At 37.8% G+C, this 19,173-nt stretch overlaps 1 protein-coding gene across 5 annotated transcripts in view; it reads left to right on the top strand.

The window, feature by feature from the left end:
- Positions 1-19,173, top strand: part of igsf9b (immunoglobulin superfamily member 9B) — an 86,372-nt gene that overhangs the window by 30,135 nt on the left and 37,064 nt on the right. For all 5 annotated transcript variants that reach the window (XM_023961470.1, XM_023961469.1, XM_023961471.1 and 2 more), the window contains exons 3-5: positions 59-205; positions 7,400-7,551; positions 12,550-12,667. In XM_023961470.1, the coding sequence (XP_023817238.1) occupies positions 59-205; positions 7,400-7,551; positions 12,550-12,667 (417 nt within the window). The remainder of the gene's footprint in view (positions 1-58; positions 206-7,399; positions 7,552-12,549; positions 12,668-19,173) is intronic.

Below are 19,173 nucleotides of genomic sequence, written 5' to 3'. Positions count from 1 at the left end.
GCGACAAAAGATTGCATGGGTTGAGTGGTAACCAGCAGTGCCTCACCTCTGTTTGCAGGTAGAGCCTCTCTGCATGGGAAGGCTTCCCTGCAGATCGACCCAGTACGCTCAGAGGACCAGGGCTGGTATGAGTGTAGGGTCCTAATGCTGGAGCAACAGTACGACACCTTCCACAACGGCAGCTGGGTGCATTTTACAGTCAATGGTGAGTAAGAACATGGCTTTGTGTGTTTAAATAAAACAAAAAAAGTCCATTTGATTAGAAAATGTAAAGGCTCTATTTGAAAAAAAATCTATCCTGTTTTTAAGGGTATTTTGGAAACTGTTTATGTCACCTAGAACATTTCTGGAAATGAGCTACGTGTGTGTTTGGTTGACAATAAACCTTAATCCAAGATAGTATGATGAAGCAAAATTCCATTTTTCTTTTACAAAACAAACATACTTTTACTTTTTCTTTAGGAAACAGAATAATCTTAATAATCAGATTCTGTGCAGAAAAACAAAACACCAAATAGGTATTTTCAATTTCTCTATAATGTAAAATGCAATCACAAACAAATAGCTGTGTCTTTTTTTTAATCATCTTGATTCATAAGAATGTTTTTCTGTGACCTTTAGGGTACTACCTTTTGGGTCTGACTGTCAGTTCTGGGAATTTAAGTGAATGTAATTTGCCTGATGTATGTAAACTAATGCGTGCTTTGAAGTTCCTGGCCCCCAACAACCAATTCAGGGTTTCTGTGTCCACCTGTGTGTGAGGCCTTTGTGATGTAAATGTTGTCATTTGCACCAGTCAGCAAGGCCGCATAATATGTGTCCACATGTTGCCTGACAAACAGTTCTGTTTCCCCCCCAAATTATATTGTTAAAAATGTAGTGAAATGTAGTTAAAATGATGGAAATATCCAGTGCATTTAACGCTGAAAACTCTAAGTTTGCCTGTTTTATTCATGTTTTTAAATGTCACAGATGATGTAAAAGAACTGCGATGATGCAGTTACAGGATTTCCCTGCTATCAGTGGGTTTGTCAGAATAATGAGTGAGACAGTCAGGCCAGCAGCTTTTTCCCCACAAAAGAGCTTCCAGTAAAAAGGACTCAGAGGCTGGTTAGAGGAGGATTGATTGTTGCTGGTTTCAGACAGTCTGAGAGTCTATCAAACTGATGACCAGGCTGGAAAAAATCTGCACCTTTGCGTTTCCCAGGAATACCCGAGTGGCTCCTGTGTGAAGTGTGTCTGTACATTGTTGCAGAGCACCACAAACAGTGACGTCGACTTGTTTTATAGCTGTAAGAGCTGCATCTGGTTAGTGTGAGAAATGCTTTCTGTGGAGCCTGAATGTCTTCATGTGTGTGCAGTCAGAACTGGTGGCAGGTGTGGTGGAAAAACTATTAGTTCAGCAAATTATACAGATCAGAACTAATTAAAAACAAGATTTATATAAGAGTCATGCTTGGCAACTAGGGGTGTAACGATTATTTGACTTAATTGATGAATCGATTTATATTCCTACGATCCAACCAGATCGATCTGTCTGTGGCAAGTTGTTAATCAAATTGACTTATACAATTATAAAGTTGTTTCAAAATGAAATAAATTGACTATATCAATTTTGCAAAGATGTGACCATACAGTGTGGTAGAATGTTCTAATAATGTTCCGTTTGTATTATTTTGATGTGGAAAAACATCAGTGATCTAAACTGTAAATGGATTAGCTATTAATTCTTGTTTACTTGTTTGTTTGTACACATTTAATTATCGTGCAAGAAATACAAGGACTCTGTAAAGCTTCACCTGCACTGTTCAGTACCCAGTTATTTCTCTCTGAGTCCCACTGTTTGAAGTTTTGTACAAAGGTGTCCTGGATCGACTGAATGAATCATTTCTCTCCTATTGGCAACTGATTTAAGGCAGAAACTTTGGGTTTAAATCATTTAGATCTCTGATCTTCAGTGTTATTCTGCAGCAAAGTGATGTCAGTCTCACTAATGTGTGTATTTTTGATGTGTGAACCTGTGACTGCTGTGAGAAAATCATGCATATGCGATGTGATGAAGCATATTCATGTGGTGAGTCTGAAAGTTTTTGCTAAAAGACATTTATGAAAAGCATTTCGTGACCTGATGAGTTTAGAAAAAATGCTTACCTGCACAAAACAGATCATTTCATAAGACCTTCTTAGCTCTGTGCTCTGGGTACCACATCTGCACTGAAAAAAAAGCCTAAAAGAGACCTCTGTTGGATATTAAAAGTGAAAATGCACAAATGGGTTAGTACTCTGCTGCCAGTGTCACCTGCACACTCACATGATGTTTGGGCTTTGTGAGCATCTGTAGGCGCGTGTGTATAGACGTCTTGTTGTGCAGACATACTGCATCTCTGTAGCTGCCTCATCAAGATTCCCCAATACCCGCTCCCTCCCTCCAACTCTCCCTTCCGTCACTCCTGTCAGGCCTTTCACAAAAAACGGAGCTCTTCAGGCGGCAGCAGCGGAGCTAATAATACCCCTTAATGTCAGATGTATTTGACATTTTAAAATATGCCGTCCCATGTGACCTCGATGTAAAATGAAATCTGACGTGGCTTGGGATGGAGTGGTCAGAAGCAAACACACCTAATCTGTTGTGATGCTTTTACGTGAAAAAGGTTCCCGTTTGTTGGAAAAAAATCAGGGCTTTTTTAAAAGTCTAGACATGCAACAAAGAAGTACAACATGTACGGGCCTGCTATGGGATGTCTGTGAAGTAAGCAGGTGCCATCTTTGACTGGCTTCCGCACAGACACTGAGGACACTTGCTTCCTTTAGCCATTTGTTTTTGCATAAACTCCTCCTTTGACTTCCTGTTGGTTGGCCTAAACATCCTGCCAAGCGGACAGGGGATTCATGCCCACTCAGTGGCAGGTGTCAGATGGCAAGGCCTTGTGCCCGAAAAATACACTAAGTCCTGTCTCTCTCAGCCCCCTCCTCTGGTCCTCTCCCTTCTCTTTCAGCATGTTCTCTCCTGTCTTCCTCCCTTTTTTCTTCTGAAGCTTCAGCAGGACTGATTTTCATCTCAAGTGGACTCCCTGCCTGTTTGTCCCCATGAGTAATTGAAGTTGACATGTGGCCAAACCTTTAAAATAAAAAAATGCTTGTCCAGTTTTCAAGCGACAGATAGTAAAATCTTGTTTTGACCTTTTTATTCCTAAACCAAACAGAATAGGAGAAACATGCCTTAAAGTCGATGCACCGTGCAGAAGTGAAAAATTAAAGCATTGCTTTTGCCAAATAAAAAAAAAATGCATTCGTTTAGTATTCCTTTTCAAAAATCTCAATCAAAAGTTCCTATAGAAATTCACGAGACAGTCTCCTCCCCCCACTTTTTGCTACAGTTGTTTACAGACACAATATTTGCACATAGAAGGACTGCAGTCTAACAGCAAAGACAGGAACCGTGGAGAGATGGTCAGTTTTTCCAGATGCAACACATTAGTAAAGTCTATGAAGTAAATTATGTCTTTAAATGTCCTTTTTTTTGGGAAGTTTTCATTTTCCATCACAAAAAAGGGTAAAATTGCTTGTTAGAAAGTATATAGGATAAATTAACTAAATGTTTGGAAAGCTTAATCTGAAAGTGCAAAAAAGACATTTAAAAAGGAGAAGCTTTGTTGATAATAACTTTTTATTTTTCTCGGAATGCAACTGTTTTTGAAACTTTTTTGTGTTTGTTTCCTAATTTTCGTGATAACAACAGGCTATCATTAGAAAAATAAAAAAATGCTAAAACATGATCATACAAAATACTTCTTTTTAACTTCAGCGTGGGTGGTTATTTTGTTGTTTGTGAGAAAGTTTTTAGTCCTTGTGAAAATAATCTCTTTTGAAAATAATCTCAACACAATATTAAAATTGTCTACAAATTTTTACAGAGGATGATGAAAACTCTTCTGGGAAATGTAGTCCTGAATTGTGGTCTGTTAGGATTAGTAGCTTCATCATTTATACCAAAGTAAATCTAAAAAATGGTGTATTACTCAGAATATTCAAAGGTAAATGGGAATGAGAACACTTTTTTTTTATTGCAGCAGATGTTAAATTGTATGCAGAGGATCAGAACATGCTTGTATTTTGGAACTTTGTGTTCATCTTGTTGGTTCTATGCAGCCTTGAAAAAATGTTAGGTAAGAATAAGGCTATTAGAAACAGTTCTTTATCGGGAAATATCACACCCAGTTTGAGATTCAAGATGTGAAGTGAATAAAACTCCATAACTCTATTAGTGTATTCTCTTGGAGTCAAATAGAGAAAAGAACTAGGGAAGGGACAAAAAGTTGCTAAATCACTTTCAGGTCTCTGAGCAAAGGACAAGGATAGAAACTCTCAGCCTTTAAAGAACAGGCTGGAACAAACATCTCAGCATTGCAGCCATCTGCTGATGTCTTGTTATCGGCAGAGACGAACAGTGGGAGTTGTGACTCCCTCAACCATCTTTTAATGTATAGAATTAATATAGAGCTGCAGTAAGCAGGGCAGAATTTTCATGCCCAGATTGCTTTTTTTTCGAGCACAATTCCCAAGTTTCCCCAAACCATGGTGACACTTCCTCTATAACAAGCTGCAGCTGACAACGGGAAACAAATCCCAGGTGGGTCGCTGTACCTGTGGCTGTCACCAGCTCTGCCACGTGTGCAACTTACTTCCTGTCAGCTGATGCCTGTCCCTTGAGAATAATCTTCTTAAATAGGTGTGGAGCTAAAGACAGCACTTTAAGTGGCAATATATTAAGTAAAAGAACAGCACTTACAGAAAAGCAATTTTGCTTTAATACCTTTTTATAAATAAGAAAAAAAAACTGCATCAAACATGATAAAAAGTAAAGATGATGCAAAGTTGTGACTGTTCTAAACTTGCTATAAACATTTTTGTGTGATAGCTTAGGAGGAAATTTGTTAAAATCTCTTACTTTTCTATGGTGTTTACTTTCTCTTGCTTGAATGTATGCCAGAAGCCTTTTTCATTGACCAAAGCCTCTAAAATACAGCTTTATTTGTTCACTAAGATACACAGCAAATTAAAATAAAAGCTGTAGGAAAAATAGATGCCAATGTTTATTTTTTACATTTTAGAGTTAAAACATCAGAACAGGGGATGAATAAAAGTAATAATGGATTAAAATAAATTATATAAATGATACTTTTACAATTAAGATAAAAAAACTGTAATATTTAGGGAATTTCTTAGCCCATCAGGCAACTGGTTCAGTAACTACATAAAAATAAAAGCTTGTTTCCCTGTTTGTGTCTAAGGCACCAGCAGCAGATCCTTTCCCTCTGAGCATTATGGTTTCATGTGGTTCTATAGCACCATCCAGTCTGTCAAATATTCAGGCCCTGCTTCCTGTAAACCAAATGAGTTATTAATAACATTTCAAAATCAATTCTTGATTCTACAGGGAGCCGATTTACAGTTTTTAAGGAAGTTAAATGTTCTTACTTCCTCTTCCGGTCAGTACTGCTCGGTTTTTAGCCAGTTAAAGCTGTCTGATGAGCTTTTGGCTGCGCTCAGAAGAAAATCAGATGCAAAAGTAAGGAGATTAAATGTATTGTGGTTTATATATATCTCTGACTTAAGCTAAAATGTTATAAGAATGTTTTTGTATAAAGTAAGAATTAACAACCACACTAAAAAGTTCCCCTTTATTTCTTTGAAAACTGCAGTTGCTACTTGTTTTTGGGGAACTTTAGAGAATTTTAAAAACTAAACATAGTTCATATTTGTTTATTAAATATGTGGACTGTTGATATTCTGTTGGTATAGCTGTATACAACTTATTCCTGATGGAATAAATGCATAGGAGAACAACTTTTATGTTACTATAAATCATTAGTGAATCCTAAAGAAGACAGGTCCAAAAATAGATACCTGGAGGATGCCATATGACAAGGGGACATAGGGTGATTAATTTATCCCAGTGGTGACAAAATGTATTCTGCTCAGAAAATTAATTAATAAAAAAAAAAAACGTTTAATTGAACTACATCCTGTCCTGAAATACAAATTGGAATGCTATGGTTCTGCACTTTCATCTGAACGTACCAGGAAACATTTCTTTCTTTGGAATAAACAACTAAATATATGTTTTAGTGCTGTTGTTGAATTTAAAAAGATAAATAGAATTTGATTAAAATGGATTATTATAAAAAAAAATTATATAGCAAAACTATGTTAAGTGGTTAAATCCCCCTTAAGTATAATGTTATTTCTAAGTATTAAGTTCAAAATGTGTCTCTGGTCGGTCAAAAGGAAGAAAATTATGAGGAAACAGAAAAACATCACTAAAAACTAAAGTGAATTTGATCAAATCTATAATCTTAAATTAAACTGAAAGTAATACGTGTTTTTAATAGGTAAATTGAAATTATGCTTGCATCGTAGTAATTGCGAAACACTCCAAAGATAGCCAGCATAGGATGTTATCATTGCAGCAGAGTTTAGAATCAGTGAAGCTTATATTACTGTAAAATGATTCCTCATAACAACTAAAATGTCACATCATGAACAGCTTAATGCACCTACTGACCCATCAAATGCATGAGCGCGGGACGCATGAATCAGTCTTGCATTTTATTAGAATCTCCATTAAGCGACCGTGTCATGTAATGTAATGAGTGTTCGGCAGTGAGAGGCCAGGATGGACAGGCAGATGTCTAAATGTGCTAATTGGGCAATCTGTTCATCCATGCCAGGTGCTGGTGGCATGGATGCGTGGCCAGACTCCCGCCGGCAAGAGCTGACCCACTTGAGCGGAACCCCTTTTTTTGTTGTTTTTATAAGTATATATACTATTTATCTTAAAAAATATTGTTGAAACTCTAAAAGCAGCTGATTTATGATGCTGCATGTTACTGACAGATGACTTGTGGCTGTTCGTGGAAATGCTGTGAAGGTGCAGGAGGGTTTTCTCTTGTATTTTTAAAAATACACAAACGGCAGCAAGTTGTTCTCAGTGCAGGTGCATATTCACTATAAGGTATCTGTGCAGCCGCTTTGGAAGTAGTCTTTCTTGACAGAAATGCAGAAATGTACAATATATCTGACATGGACATGAATTTTGATCAGGAACCATGGATTATGAAAGCGTAACCCTGTGTGTGGATTGGTGACCTGATCTAGGACTGAATCCAACGGTTAAGCAGATTTTTAACCAACTGCCATTAAAAGAAGGGGGTAAAGAATGACTCAAAGCGCTGTTTTTAACCGTGCAAAGGTTGATCTGGATTCAGAACGTAGAGAAAAACCTTTGATCTCACTAGAAGACAGGGACAAATATGAGAGAAGTCCAGCACTGATAAAAGTCCCCCCAAAAAATCACGCTTTTGTATTTTATGGTTTAAATTTTTTGTCTTCTCCACAGCACCGCCTTCATTTACATCAACACCACCCCAATATGTGGAGGCTAAAGAAGGGGGAAGCACTCTGCTAAGCTGCTCTGCCCAGGGAAATCCAAAACCAATGATCAGCTGGTTGAGGGAAGGGGAGGAGCTTGCAACCAATGCCAAATACTCGGTAAGAAATCACAACGGCCCAAACTCAGATTTATGATTGAGCACAAAAATAGAGGCAGGCTTGGTGCACAGATGGCATCATCCGCTGTGCCCATCTGTACAGTAAGTATGCTATGATCTGCATCACATCCGGTCTTTTAATAATACTCTTGTTTAGCTGGAGAAATATTATTTTGCCTGTTTAAAAGTTTAAAATGTTTTTGAAGAACTGTATCAGAAACACTGATACATAAAAGAATTTTGAAGCAAATAGTCAGGTTTTTATTCAGATGAAGTGTCATCTGAATACGAAAATATCTGTTTATACACATAGCTTTAACCCCTCAGAGCCTTCAACTACAGTGGCCCTAAAGTGCAAATCACAAAAACAAATAAAAAAACAATATTTTAGAAATCAAAACAAAATTATATAAACCAAAACACAATTCTCAAAAAATAAAAAGAAACTAAATAAAAATGAAACGTTTTGGAAAACAAAATTAATTTCCAGAAATAGCGTTTAGTTGAAATGTTGGTCAAACATCATCATCCAATCGGTGATGCCCTATAATACCTATCTTTTCTGATTTCTCCTTTTGCTTCATTTTTTTACATTTCATTTTGATTTCTGGAAATTACTTTTGTTTTCCGAAATGCGAACATTGGAGACACATTTGAAGAAACCCAAATGTCAAAAAAATCAAATGTCATCATCCAATCAGCGAAGACCCATAGTATCTATTGGTTTCTGGAAATAAATTTTGCTCTCCAAAAAGTTTCATTTTTATTTCGCTTCATTTTATCTGTAACTTTGTTTTGATTTCTAAAGTGTAATTTTTTTAATCACTTGTTCTATTTCATCCCTCCTGACCGCCAGAGGCAGTGCTTCAAGCACTAAATGATCCTTGCTGTGTATGCGTAGTTTGAGAATTTACTGACAACAGTCACCTGTGACCTCCTGATTACTCACGTGAGGCTATAAAGTCACATGGTCCCAAACACGAGAAAGGGGAGGGACCAGAACTCTGGCTGTCATCCGCAATTCATAGAAACGTAGTAATAAACGTTACTTTTGTTTTGCTTTCTCAATTGTTGTTGAGATTTGTCATATGTTTTCACGTTGAGTAATTTATTGGTGTTATTTGCACTTCAGGGCCATCGTATCAGAGCTTACTTTGTTGCCTTTTGATTACTGATTTTCGTTCCTTCCTCTCAAAAAGGAAAATAAAAATCTGATGTTTTGATAAGGGATTTCTGTCATGGACACTTTGTGGTTTGATTTTAGCAAAATGTCTCACTCAGCTATATCCTGCTACAACAATAAACACACATCTCAGTTCTGCCGGTGTTAGAGTCATTGAACAAACAGCTTCATCACAGATGAGTCAGAAAGTGCAGAAGCGCTAACAAGCAGTGATGCATTAAAGCCACATGATGCTGCAGCTTGAGTCGAAACTGCAAATATCTCTTTCTCTGGAGGTGGAGAACAGGTCATGACTCTGTCAGGCGCTTTGTCTTTTAAGGGAGTTTAACTCAACAAAAGGACCAAACAAAAAAATAATAATAAAAAAAACTGTTAGTAAGTGTAGAAGCATTAACAGGCATTTTTTAAAGGATGTCTTACAGTCGTGGTTGTCTGCTTGCTTTTCTGCCTGCCTTCACGTTCTCATATGTCACTGATAGTGCAGTCTGCTGCAGGCGCTATCAGGTCTTCACAGCTGCCTGTGTGATATACTGTAGAGGAAGTGACAGGAGCATACTGAGTCTGTCAAGGGCCTCTTTTTCATTCCCTTTCATTTTGCTTCCCAGCTCCAACATCTCTCCCTTCAGTCGCCTCTTTTAACACCATCCCCTCAGTAAATGATTAGACAACACTCTGATGCATAATTAATCTCTTCTTTCTGCATCAATATTACATTAGTCCTAAAATGAATGTTAGACTAAATGGGAAAATCTCATGGGGGGAACAGAATGTCGCTCCTTCAGCTTTGCTGCTTTTCCTACCTTTTCTCATCCTTTGCTCTGTGTACCTCCCTTTAAACTTTAGTGAAGTCTTGTGCTGAGAATGTGTGAGACTCATGGTATATTTGCTCACCCGCACAGCCACATCCAGGGAGACGGGGTGCTGAAAAGGAGGAATGCGACAGACAGGGCTTGAGTCAAGCAGGAAATCTTCTTTCTTCACCTTTTTTTTTATCTGACTTTTTTTCATTGGCACAGGAAAAAATAAAGGAGATGAAAACAGTTGCTTTTTGAAATAAATTTACATAAAAAAAGCAAGGTGGGAAACAAAAGCAGATTTTCACATTTTTGAACATCATCCTTTGATGTGTCAGAGAGGTGGATGTGACATAAGATGCCTTCAAGCTTCTCTTCCCTGTTATTTTGTGTGGGGTCTGGTCTCAAATAAGATGGTTCTTAACATCGTTGGTCAGAAGTAGAATTTATTAAAAAAAAAAAAAAAAAAAAAAGAAGTAGAATTTATACGACTTACCCTAATCCTAACCGTGAACGTAAACACGACCCTAACCCTAAGTATCCCATTTTTCATTTTAATCAACACCTGTTACTCCCCCCCCCATTTCAGTCTATCCCCCTGACATAAAAATTGTCGAATTGTCCCTAATATAGGCATAATGATGCGGCTGACCTGTTCGTTTACCTTATTATTCTATGTATTCCTTTTTTAATCGATTAAAGTGTTCCAGGATTACGTTTTAAAAGATATTTATTCTTTTTTTTTATATTCACAGCTCTTGTTTGATCTCATTATCTCTCTTTCTGTATGAGGAACATATTAATGCCGACTGACAAGCTAGAATTTTCAAAAACGTCGCAAGAAAACAAGTAAATTCTTAAGACATTTGTCTAAAACCACTAAGTCCCACAGGAAACATGAACAGAGAAAGACTGTAAAAGAAGAAGAAGCTGGTTAGAGTCAAAAACCTAAAAGGCGGGGGGCAGATTTCAAAAAGTTGAACTGTTTTTTTTTTTTTTTTTTTTTGCTGTTTCAGTTTACTGTCTAATAAAGTGATGGGGGTGCTATATAGGCCCCTTTTTTGGTAGCTATCTCTGGTACAGTGGTGGTGGGTTATGAGGACTTTGAGCTATGGCAGACCTTTTCTGGTCTGGAGGGGCCGTTGAGTGGCTGTAAAATGGAAATTAGAAGTACACCCATCCATAAACCAGCAAAGATTAACACAATGAACAATAGAATTATCAGTTTATTAAAATAACAATAGTTTTAATAATAGTTTTAATTTATCCCAAATCTTTTAAATACTGCCAAAATTAGTTTTCTTCATATTGCAGGGAAAGAACAAACAGAGATTAGTTTACACTCTCAGGACTTTACACGTGTTGTTTGTTTATAGCACTGAAACTGAAAGTGTGATAGATGATGAGACAGTTTGCCAGCCGACTTGCAGAAGTTTGACGTTTTTTCTTTTGGATTTTTTCCACCAGGATCATCTCCTGCCTAATAAACATTTCGGTTCTCTCAGCTGAGGAAATGGACAGACAACAGCTGTGCATGACTCGAATAGACCCAAACTCTTGCAACCTGTTGCATAATTTATGAGGGCTTCTGTATTAGTGTTGCTTCATGTGTTTCCCCACCATTCCCTGGTTCTCTTCAGCGATTGCGCACAGGGATACTTGGTGGCACCGAGCTCAACCTCTCCAAGGTTAGAGGAAGCAAGAATCAGAAAAGAAGTTAATTAAACCTGACACTTTACTGACTTTGAAGGATTTTTTGAAAACTCCCAGCATGTTTGAATTTATTAAACTTACTTCATCACTGAGAAGTCCAACAAACATGCATGTTAATTTGGTTTTAAACTTTCCCAAGTGAAATGAGCCTGGAACTATTTTAGCAACAACCAGCTTTTAGAGGGATAAGACATTTCAGATTAGGGCTACGGACTTACACATTTTAGCGGATCTGACAGGCAGTTTTGCTTTCTTGTCAAACTGTTCTCAATTTCTTTTTATTAGTGGGCTGTCCAGACGCTGGGTTTATTTTGATCCAAGTATAATTTTACCTTATATAAAGAAGGCTCCTTTATAGATCTGAGACAAATCCCATTTTGGACCTGATTCTGTGTGCAGTTTGTGTGCTGTGTATTGATTTCAACACAACAGAGGGTGCTGTTGTTAATCGTTTGACCTTCATTGCTAAGGAAATGCAAAAGTTTTGTTCTGCCAATTCTTCTCAAACGTACATAGATCTGTTCATTATCCCTAGCAGACCAAAACATAAAATCGTTGCTATGGAGATAAAACCAACAGAAAAGCTGCCATTTTGAAAAAAAAAATTGTTGTTTTTTTCTATCAATGTATATGCATTTCTGACCAGGCTGGCAGAGACAGAAGGGGGGAGCCAATGAATTTTCTATATAGACCAAGAGAAAAGGGGTGTGTAGCAGCTGTTCAGCAAGTAAGGCTGGGTCAAAGGCGAGCAGCTTTAAATGTTTTTATTTTGCAGTTTTTTTTCCCCGCTCTCAGTTTAAAAAAACTCTTGTACCCCTGCAAATTTAAAAAAAAATAGAAAGTTTTACTTAAATGCATGAATAATGTTTCGCATTGCAGTAAAATGCTGTATGAACAAAAGGTTAATGATGTTGGGCACAATTGAATTTCCACCATCGTTCAGGAATTAGAAATTTGAATCTGAGTTGTGGGCGTGGAGCAACCTCGCCCCCCCTTCCCCTCCCAGTTGCAGAGCTTTTGGCCTGCCCAGCCTATCATCTACATGATAATCTACAATAAACTTTTTTGTTTTTTTTAATCAAACTGCATTTTAAAACTGCTTACTTTTCTCTATATATGTCCTCTATTATTAGCAAAATTCCACAAGAACATGCTAAAAACACCAAATACACAATTTTCATCAGAGTGGGTCTTTTATAAGCTAACAAAAGAATGAAATTTAAATAAAATTGTGGATTTGGGACATTTTGGGTTTAGGTAACTTTCTTAACAATAAAAACAAGTAATGCTGATTTGTTTTGAATCACAGGTACATGATGGCAGTTTGACTATCCTTGCAATCACCAGAGACGACAGAGGAGCGTACACTTGCAGAGCGTACAGTGACCAAGGAGAAGTGCTCCACACCACCCGCCTGCTAGTTCAAGGTAAACATTCCCATATATTGCTTTGTTGCTGTACAGTAAGCTCTGTTCACAGATGCTCTCATTAATCATATTTCCTGTTAGCAGGTCTCCCTATCTCGACCTGCAGCCTCGTGTGGCGTGCTCTTCAGCACAGCAGGCTAAATTTCAATGTGAAAACCCAAAGGCAAAGAACTTTGGCTCTCTAGCAATGCACTGATGTGTGTAACATACCGTGTGGGGCTGCATGAGCGATCCAACAGTTCACTCTGAGGCCTTTTCGTGTGAAGGTGTGCACACGCTCTTGTGCACAGCCGTGTGTAGAACAGGATCCGTCTGCGAAAACGTCACTGTCTGTCTCCGGTCCATTAACCGGGCTTTCTGCTAGGCACGGATCAGATTGATGGTTGTGATACCAGCCGCTAGTTCCTCTGAGCCGCTGTATAGAGCAGGGCTTCAGGAAGTTAACGGACTGTATTTAACAAGCAACTGAGCATCTTGTTTTTACGGCAGTGGGTCCATTTTAACACTTGACTTCTGTTCGGTGCAAAAAGCAAAGGAATTAGTCTTATCTGCGCTCACAGCAGAGTAAGTGTGAGAACACAGAGGCATTGCAAACACGAACATCAGCGGTGATTGTGTTGTGACCTAGCGAGGAGCGTGCCTAATGCATGCGATTGATTCACTGGAATTAAGACACAACACGGCAGTGGCCTGGCTTCTCTTTTTAAACATTTAAAGGCAAACTAACTGTAAGACTTCTCTACAATTGAAGCCACATTTGTAAAACCGTGTCAACATCACATTAACAGTGCAGTGTGACCAACAGGTGGAATATTTTGTAAAAATGTTGCAGCAGTTCCACAGGCAGTGTTGAAACCCTCTGATTAAAATGTATTTTATTTCAACTTTTACTTTTCCTTTCGGGTTTTTCCCTTCAGGCTCACCACATCAAATCAGTTTTAGGTCTGATTTTCATATTTGGTTTGGCAAAGATTTTACATTAGATGCCCTTCCCGACACAACCCTCTGTTTTGACCAGGGCATGAATGAGACTGGCACAATGAGACCCTGGTTTTGGCCCCTCATGGCTACATTAGGTTTTTTTTTAATCAAAACAAATGCACATAATATTATGTATTTTTAAAATATCTTCTTTTATCCTAGTATCCAAGTCTTCTTTGTCCACTCTGCATGTCCCTGAAAGAAGTACAAACCAACATGTTATCCTATATTTGATGAATGAGGCAGGTAGATAAAAACAACAATTCTTTTGTCACCAGCTTTTAGAGAACCACACTGCAAGAGAGGTAGCCTAAGAATAAGAAAGTAGCACTATTCTTAAGAAAAAAAAACAAAGGAAAGTAGTAAAATGATTTGTCCATGCAAGAAGTAATTTTCTCTTCATAAATCTTATACTAAGATATCAAAATATAGAAAAAAGGGGTTCCACACAAGGATTCAAGGAGAGAAAAAGCTAAAAATGATAATAGTTAGATAGAATTACCGGTACTTCAATTAAATATCATACAGCCCAATAATATGTAGTTTTTGCTAGTTCTAATCAAATGGAGAGTATCTTTTGAGCTTTTATTTATTTACCTATTCATAGTTCATTTTGATTACAGTGAAAAAAAATAGAGTAATAAGTGGAAATGACTCATTTTAGAACAAAATGTGAATACAATTTTAGTACAAATTGGCCCATCTTAGTAAATCCTCATCTCATGTTCTTTAAAACAAATGTATTCAGTGTTGAAAACTGAGATTTAATGTGGCTAAATCAGTGGTATTGTAGACTGTCTGTCCTGAAACTGGAAGGTTGTGACTTCAAATTCACAGTGAAATCATACCAAAGACTCTAGAAATGGTGTTGAAATGCCTCTGTACTTGACACTCAGCATTAAGGGGTTTGGATTGGGGATGTTTTCTCAGGGGATGGGTCACATACGGAGAACAAATGTCACGCAAGTGTGACAGCTAATGGGACTTTTTTATCTTTTTGTTACTGCTCCACATTCTGAGGAAATTCTGTTCAAAAAAAATGCGTTTAGATATCTTATGAACATTTCTTAAACCATCAAGTTGAGCTTTCTTTAGTCTTAAATAAAGTATTTCTATCGTAAGACTATGGAGCACAAGGATTTCTTTATTTCTAGATCCTATCTCTCAATGAGCAAACATTCTCAACTCTGCTGTTTTCAAGAAAAGCTTGAAAAAGTGTTGAGCAAAGAGAAATTTAAACAATTTCAAACCTGGTAAAATACATTGAATGTCTAAAAATATTTTGTAAGTATCAAATATTTTGTAGTGAGCCTCCAAAGTAAAGCAGGTACTTTTTTGGGACTTCTCATCAATTCGTTGATGCTGATGCTGGTAAATATAGGTGGGAAAAACAGAAGTATATTGCTCCATTTGTCCCTCTGATTTGCCCATTTCTTTAAAAGCCAGAGTTTAGAAAATTACAGCCTGCTGACAGAGCAGAAACCTTAGAAAGTTCAGGGCATTCGACAATGTTAAAGGTTAGAATGTGCAAACATGCCAGACTGCCACATAAAACTGCAAAGCATGCGATGTTAACAGTGACAGAATCTTTTAATAATGCTTTTTAGGTAAAAATGTGCTAGTTACTGCTGTACCGGCTAAAATTAACTCAAAGTATTGTTTTTTTTTAATGAAACATTCCTAAAACACCTGTTCTCTCACCTGTTTAATTTGTAGTATAGTCCTCTATAAACACAGACGTCTGAGCTAGACAGTAGGGCTAAGGGGTGCAATTCAATTTATTGTCTGAAAAACTAAAATACTATTGATTTATTATGGAGTTAATTCAGTCTCAATAATCAGAAATGCACACAACCGGTTTTACAAATGCACACGCTCCGATTCACAAATGTCATTTTATGCAAACGTGAAAAATAAATTCGGAAATACACACCCTGTGTTTCACAAACACACAGATTGTGTTTCACAAATGCACACTAAATGTTTTACAAATGCACAATAAGTGTTTCTCACAAATGTGCACACTGTTTTTCACAAAAACATTTTAGAAATTCACAATAAATGTATCAGAAATGCACAGTAAGTGCTTCACAAACATGATTTTTAGGTACACATGTGATGTGAACTCACAGATCATTCGAATTGCAGACTGTGCATTCAAAATCCCGTTCTCGTTTGTGAATCTCCCCGTGTGTGTGAGAGATTTTTCTACGGTGAATATTGAGACTCATCTGACGGAGCGGGTCAACTAATGTCACCATTGGCTAGTGAATCTGTCAATCAAACTCATAGGCAAAGCAGGCGGGTTCGCTTTTAGCCAATCGAATGGCCCCTTACACTCTTCACTTTCAAAGTGACGAGGGAGGGAGCTGTTCAGCACAGCAGTTGAGAGGACGCGGGCGGCAAACATGGCGGAGAGGTCTTCTGAACGGGATCAGTCTCAGCCCGTAAGTAATGCATTTATTTGATCATTCCCTCGTTGTACGTCCTGTAATGTTATTGAACACTAAGTTGAAGCGTTCTCCTTAGCCAAGTGACATGTGTGAATGCTTTATGAACACTGCAGCCGAGTCGTTTGCAGAGTACCCCCACCGCAAATTAGCTTAGCTTTGTTTTGCTTAGCCTGTGCAAGTTGTGGCTGCCTGTGAGTGTGAGTGAAGTTCAAGCCGGTGTCGGTTCAAGCTAGCATCTATAGCCAATGATCTGTAGGTTGTTAACATGATTCATAAGGAACTAAGGGGAAAAGCATGCCGGATTTACAGCAGCAAAGAAAGTTTAATACAAAGTATTGATTTGGAGACGGGGATTTGTTTAAACACTGATGCTATGCTATGCTAACTAGCTAGTTGTTCCGTGTGCTGCCTTTATGTAAACGCGATCCGGGTTAAAGTTAGACACAGCATATTCACAACCCAGACTTTAAGACTGGGTGGATATGTGCAACAAAGTTAATTCATATGACATTCATCATGAAAACGGCATTTTTTAAATATAACATACATGAATCCACTGTTGAATGAAAGAAGCCTCATTAAGTTTCTAACGTTAGAACCCGCATTCATTGTGATGACCAGCCCTGTGAGATTGTGTCAGAGTGACAGCCACTAAATTCCCCGTATCTTTACTTCCAATGACGTAATGACAAGAATCCCAAACATTATGTTTTTAGGCTGTTTTGTAGTCGATAAGTAGTCACAGAAAGGGTGGATGGGAGAAATCAGCTGTCAACAGTGATTTGAGTAGAAGTTACTGTAAGTATTACACACAGGCTTCCTGTGATCAGTGTCTTGTCTCTGATTTTTTTTAAAGGTGTTCTTTAATACAAGCTCAAGTAATCATAGCAAGAGTGTTTTAAAAAATTCCCCTTTCATATATTTGAAAATTATGTAATTTAAGATCAGACAGCTAAATTATCTAATCCATGTTTGTTGTGTTTTTATTTATTCTCTAGGAATTACTGAAGCGTGACAGCGTGACAATCTTTTGTTCCTCGTGCCATCAGGCAATACAACTCTCTGGCAGGGCATCTTACAAGTAATTTCTTTTAATTTTACCCACTGATTTTCCAATTATTTACCTTTTTTTTATCAATCTTTTTATTTTGTAATATTTCTATTTGTAATGAATGTGTGTTTATGTGTTTTTTTTAAGATGGCCTCAGGGATTATTAAATACCCTTTTATTCTATTCTATTTCATATTTTATCATCCTATTGTATTACTGTTTTACCTGTCAATTGGGAATTTAGCATTTTTGCCGCTGTAAATATCTGTCAGTTGAAAGTATTTGTACTTGTATTCCATAGATCTTGTACCTGAGAAGATAGCAGACAACAACTGTGCAGACACCCACTTGGCCTTCTTCAGTGACGCTGTGAACGTTTATGGCTTTCCTCTGAGGTATTCATGTCATTCATAAAGAAATATTTTATTCACATATCAGGCAGTATAAGTACTTGGTTATTTGTACAAAAATAAAATTACTTTTTTTAGACTCCTCTGAAAACAAAGGCAACTCTAAAACTCTTTCCCCTCATGAATAACATTTTACCCCCCCCTCAGTCTCTCGCCTCAATTTTTCCCCCAGTGATACATGTAACCCACTCCTGCAATTTTTTTAACCTAGAAATTCTACTTATTGGCATCATACATAAGAACATTACATTTTAAACTGATGTGTACCGTATTGGCGATGCATTTGTAATTATGTGTTTGAGACATGATTTTCATGTTATTGTCAGGGTGAGAGGAGATCACGGAGGAGAAAATGTGGGCATAGCCGAGTTAATGCTCACAGTACGTACAACTGACACAAACGGCTTCATTGTGGGAAAAGTGTACACACAATCAACGGTGAGTTGAACCTAGTTTTAGAAGCTTTAATATATACACAGGGCTCCAGACTGCGTCCATTTGGTCGCATTTTGCGACCAAGATTTGAGAGTGTGCGACTGAATTTTACACCCAGTCGCACATGTGCTACCAGTAAATTTGCCTCCCCCACCCTCCGTATTTTTTATACATTAAACATGAAAGGAGCACGTCAATGATCGATGAAATGAGAGATGAAATCATCAATGAGACGCGAGCGCACACGCACGCACGCAGGCAGACACACACACTCGCGCGAATACTCATGAGACTGGAGCACACACGAGCACACGCGAGCACACACTCGCGTTTCATTGAGTGATGCCTGAGGCGGCCAATCTGAGAAGAATAGGGAAAGTCATTGCAAGTGGCTAAAATGTGTGGAGGGGCGGGGCCTAGAGATAATCGAGCGCGTAAACATCCGTGGGAAGGAAACGGAGACAAATATCATCACAACCTGATATGTGCGTCTGAGCTATGAGCAAGTGAACTATTGATTCGTTCTTCCGACCTGCAGCTAGTGTACCAGTGACAGAGTGTACAGCAGGGGTCTCAAACTCGCATGAAGTCGAAGCTGCAGCGAGACTGAAAGAGACCAGGAATTAGGAGTTGTCCTTAACATTCAATTTCGTTTTAATATGCCTCTCCCCCTAAGTATGAGCTGTGATATTACATCTTTTATAATTATTTTAATGTTTTGTAATGGATGTAGCCTTTTTTTAATCAGTTGGTATTTTAAATTATTTTAATTGATCAGTGAACTACAAAAAACCCATCAGGACGCATGTCCCATAATGCATTGTTTTTTAGTCTGTAGGGCAACTTTTAGTCAGTTCAATACTAAATTTCCAGCTGCATTCGCTCTGATTGGGGTCTTGCTCTCACCCCTTTCTCGTGATATTTTTGTTTTGATTGACAGGTGATGTTGGAGCAAAAACAAAAATATACGTCACACACCAGGTGATCTGTGCAGTGTTGCGTCCATCTGGGTGATCTCAAACACGCTTATTGTGCATCTTGGCTGCACCTATTTGGTGTCACCAACATGAATTTCCATCCTCTAATATTTACATACATTTAAGTATTATTTGAAACTGTGAAATTACGAAAGGTTACTACGGTAATCACTTGTTACTAAAAACTTTTTTTTATTCT

The sequence above is a fragment of the Oryzias latipes genome, chromosome 13, assembly GCF_002234675.1.
Source record: "Oryzias latipes chromosome 13, ASM223467v1".
In the NCBI taxonomy this organism is placed as follows: domain Eukaryota; kingdom Metazoa; phylum Chordata; class Actinopteri; order Beloniformes; family Adrianichthyidae; genus Oryzias; species Oryzias latipes.
Note: the sequence above shows the minus strand (reverse complement) of the source record. Positions and strands in the feature narration are given on the sequence as shown.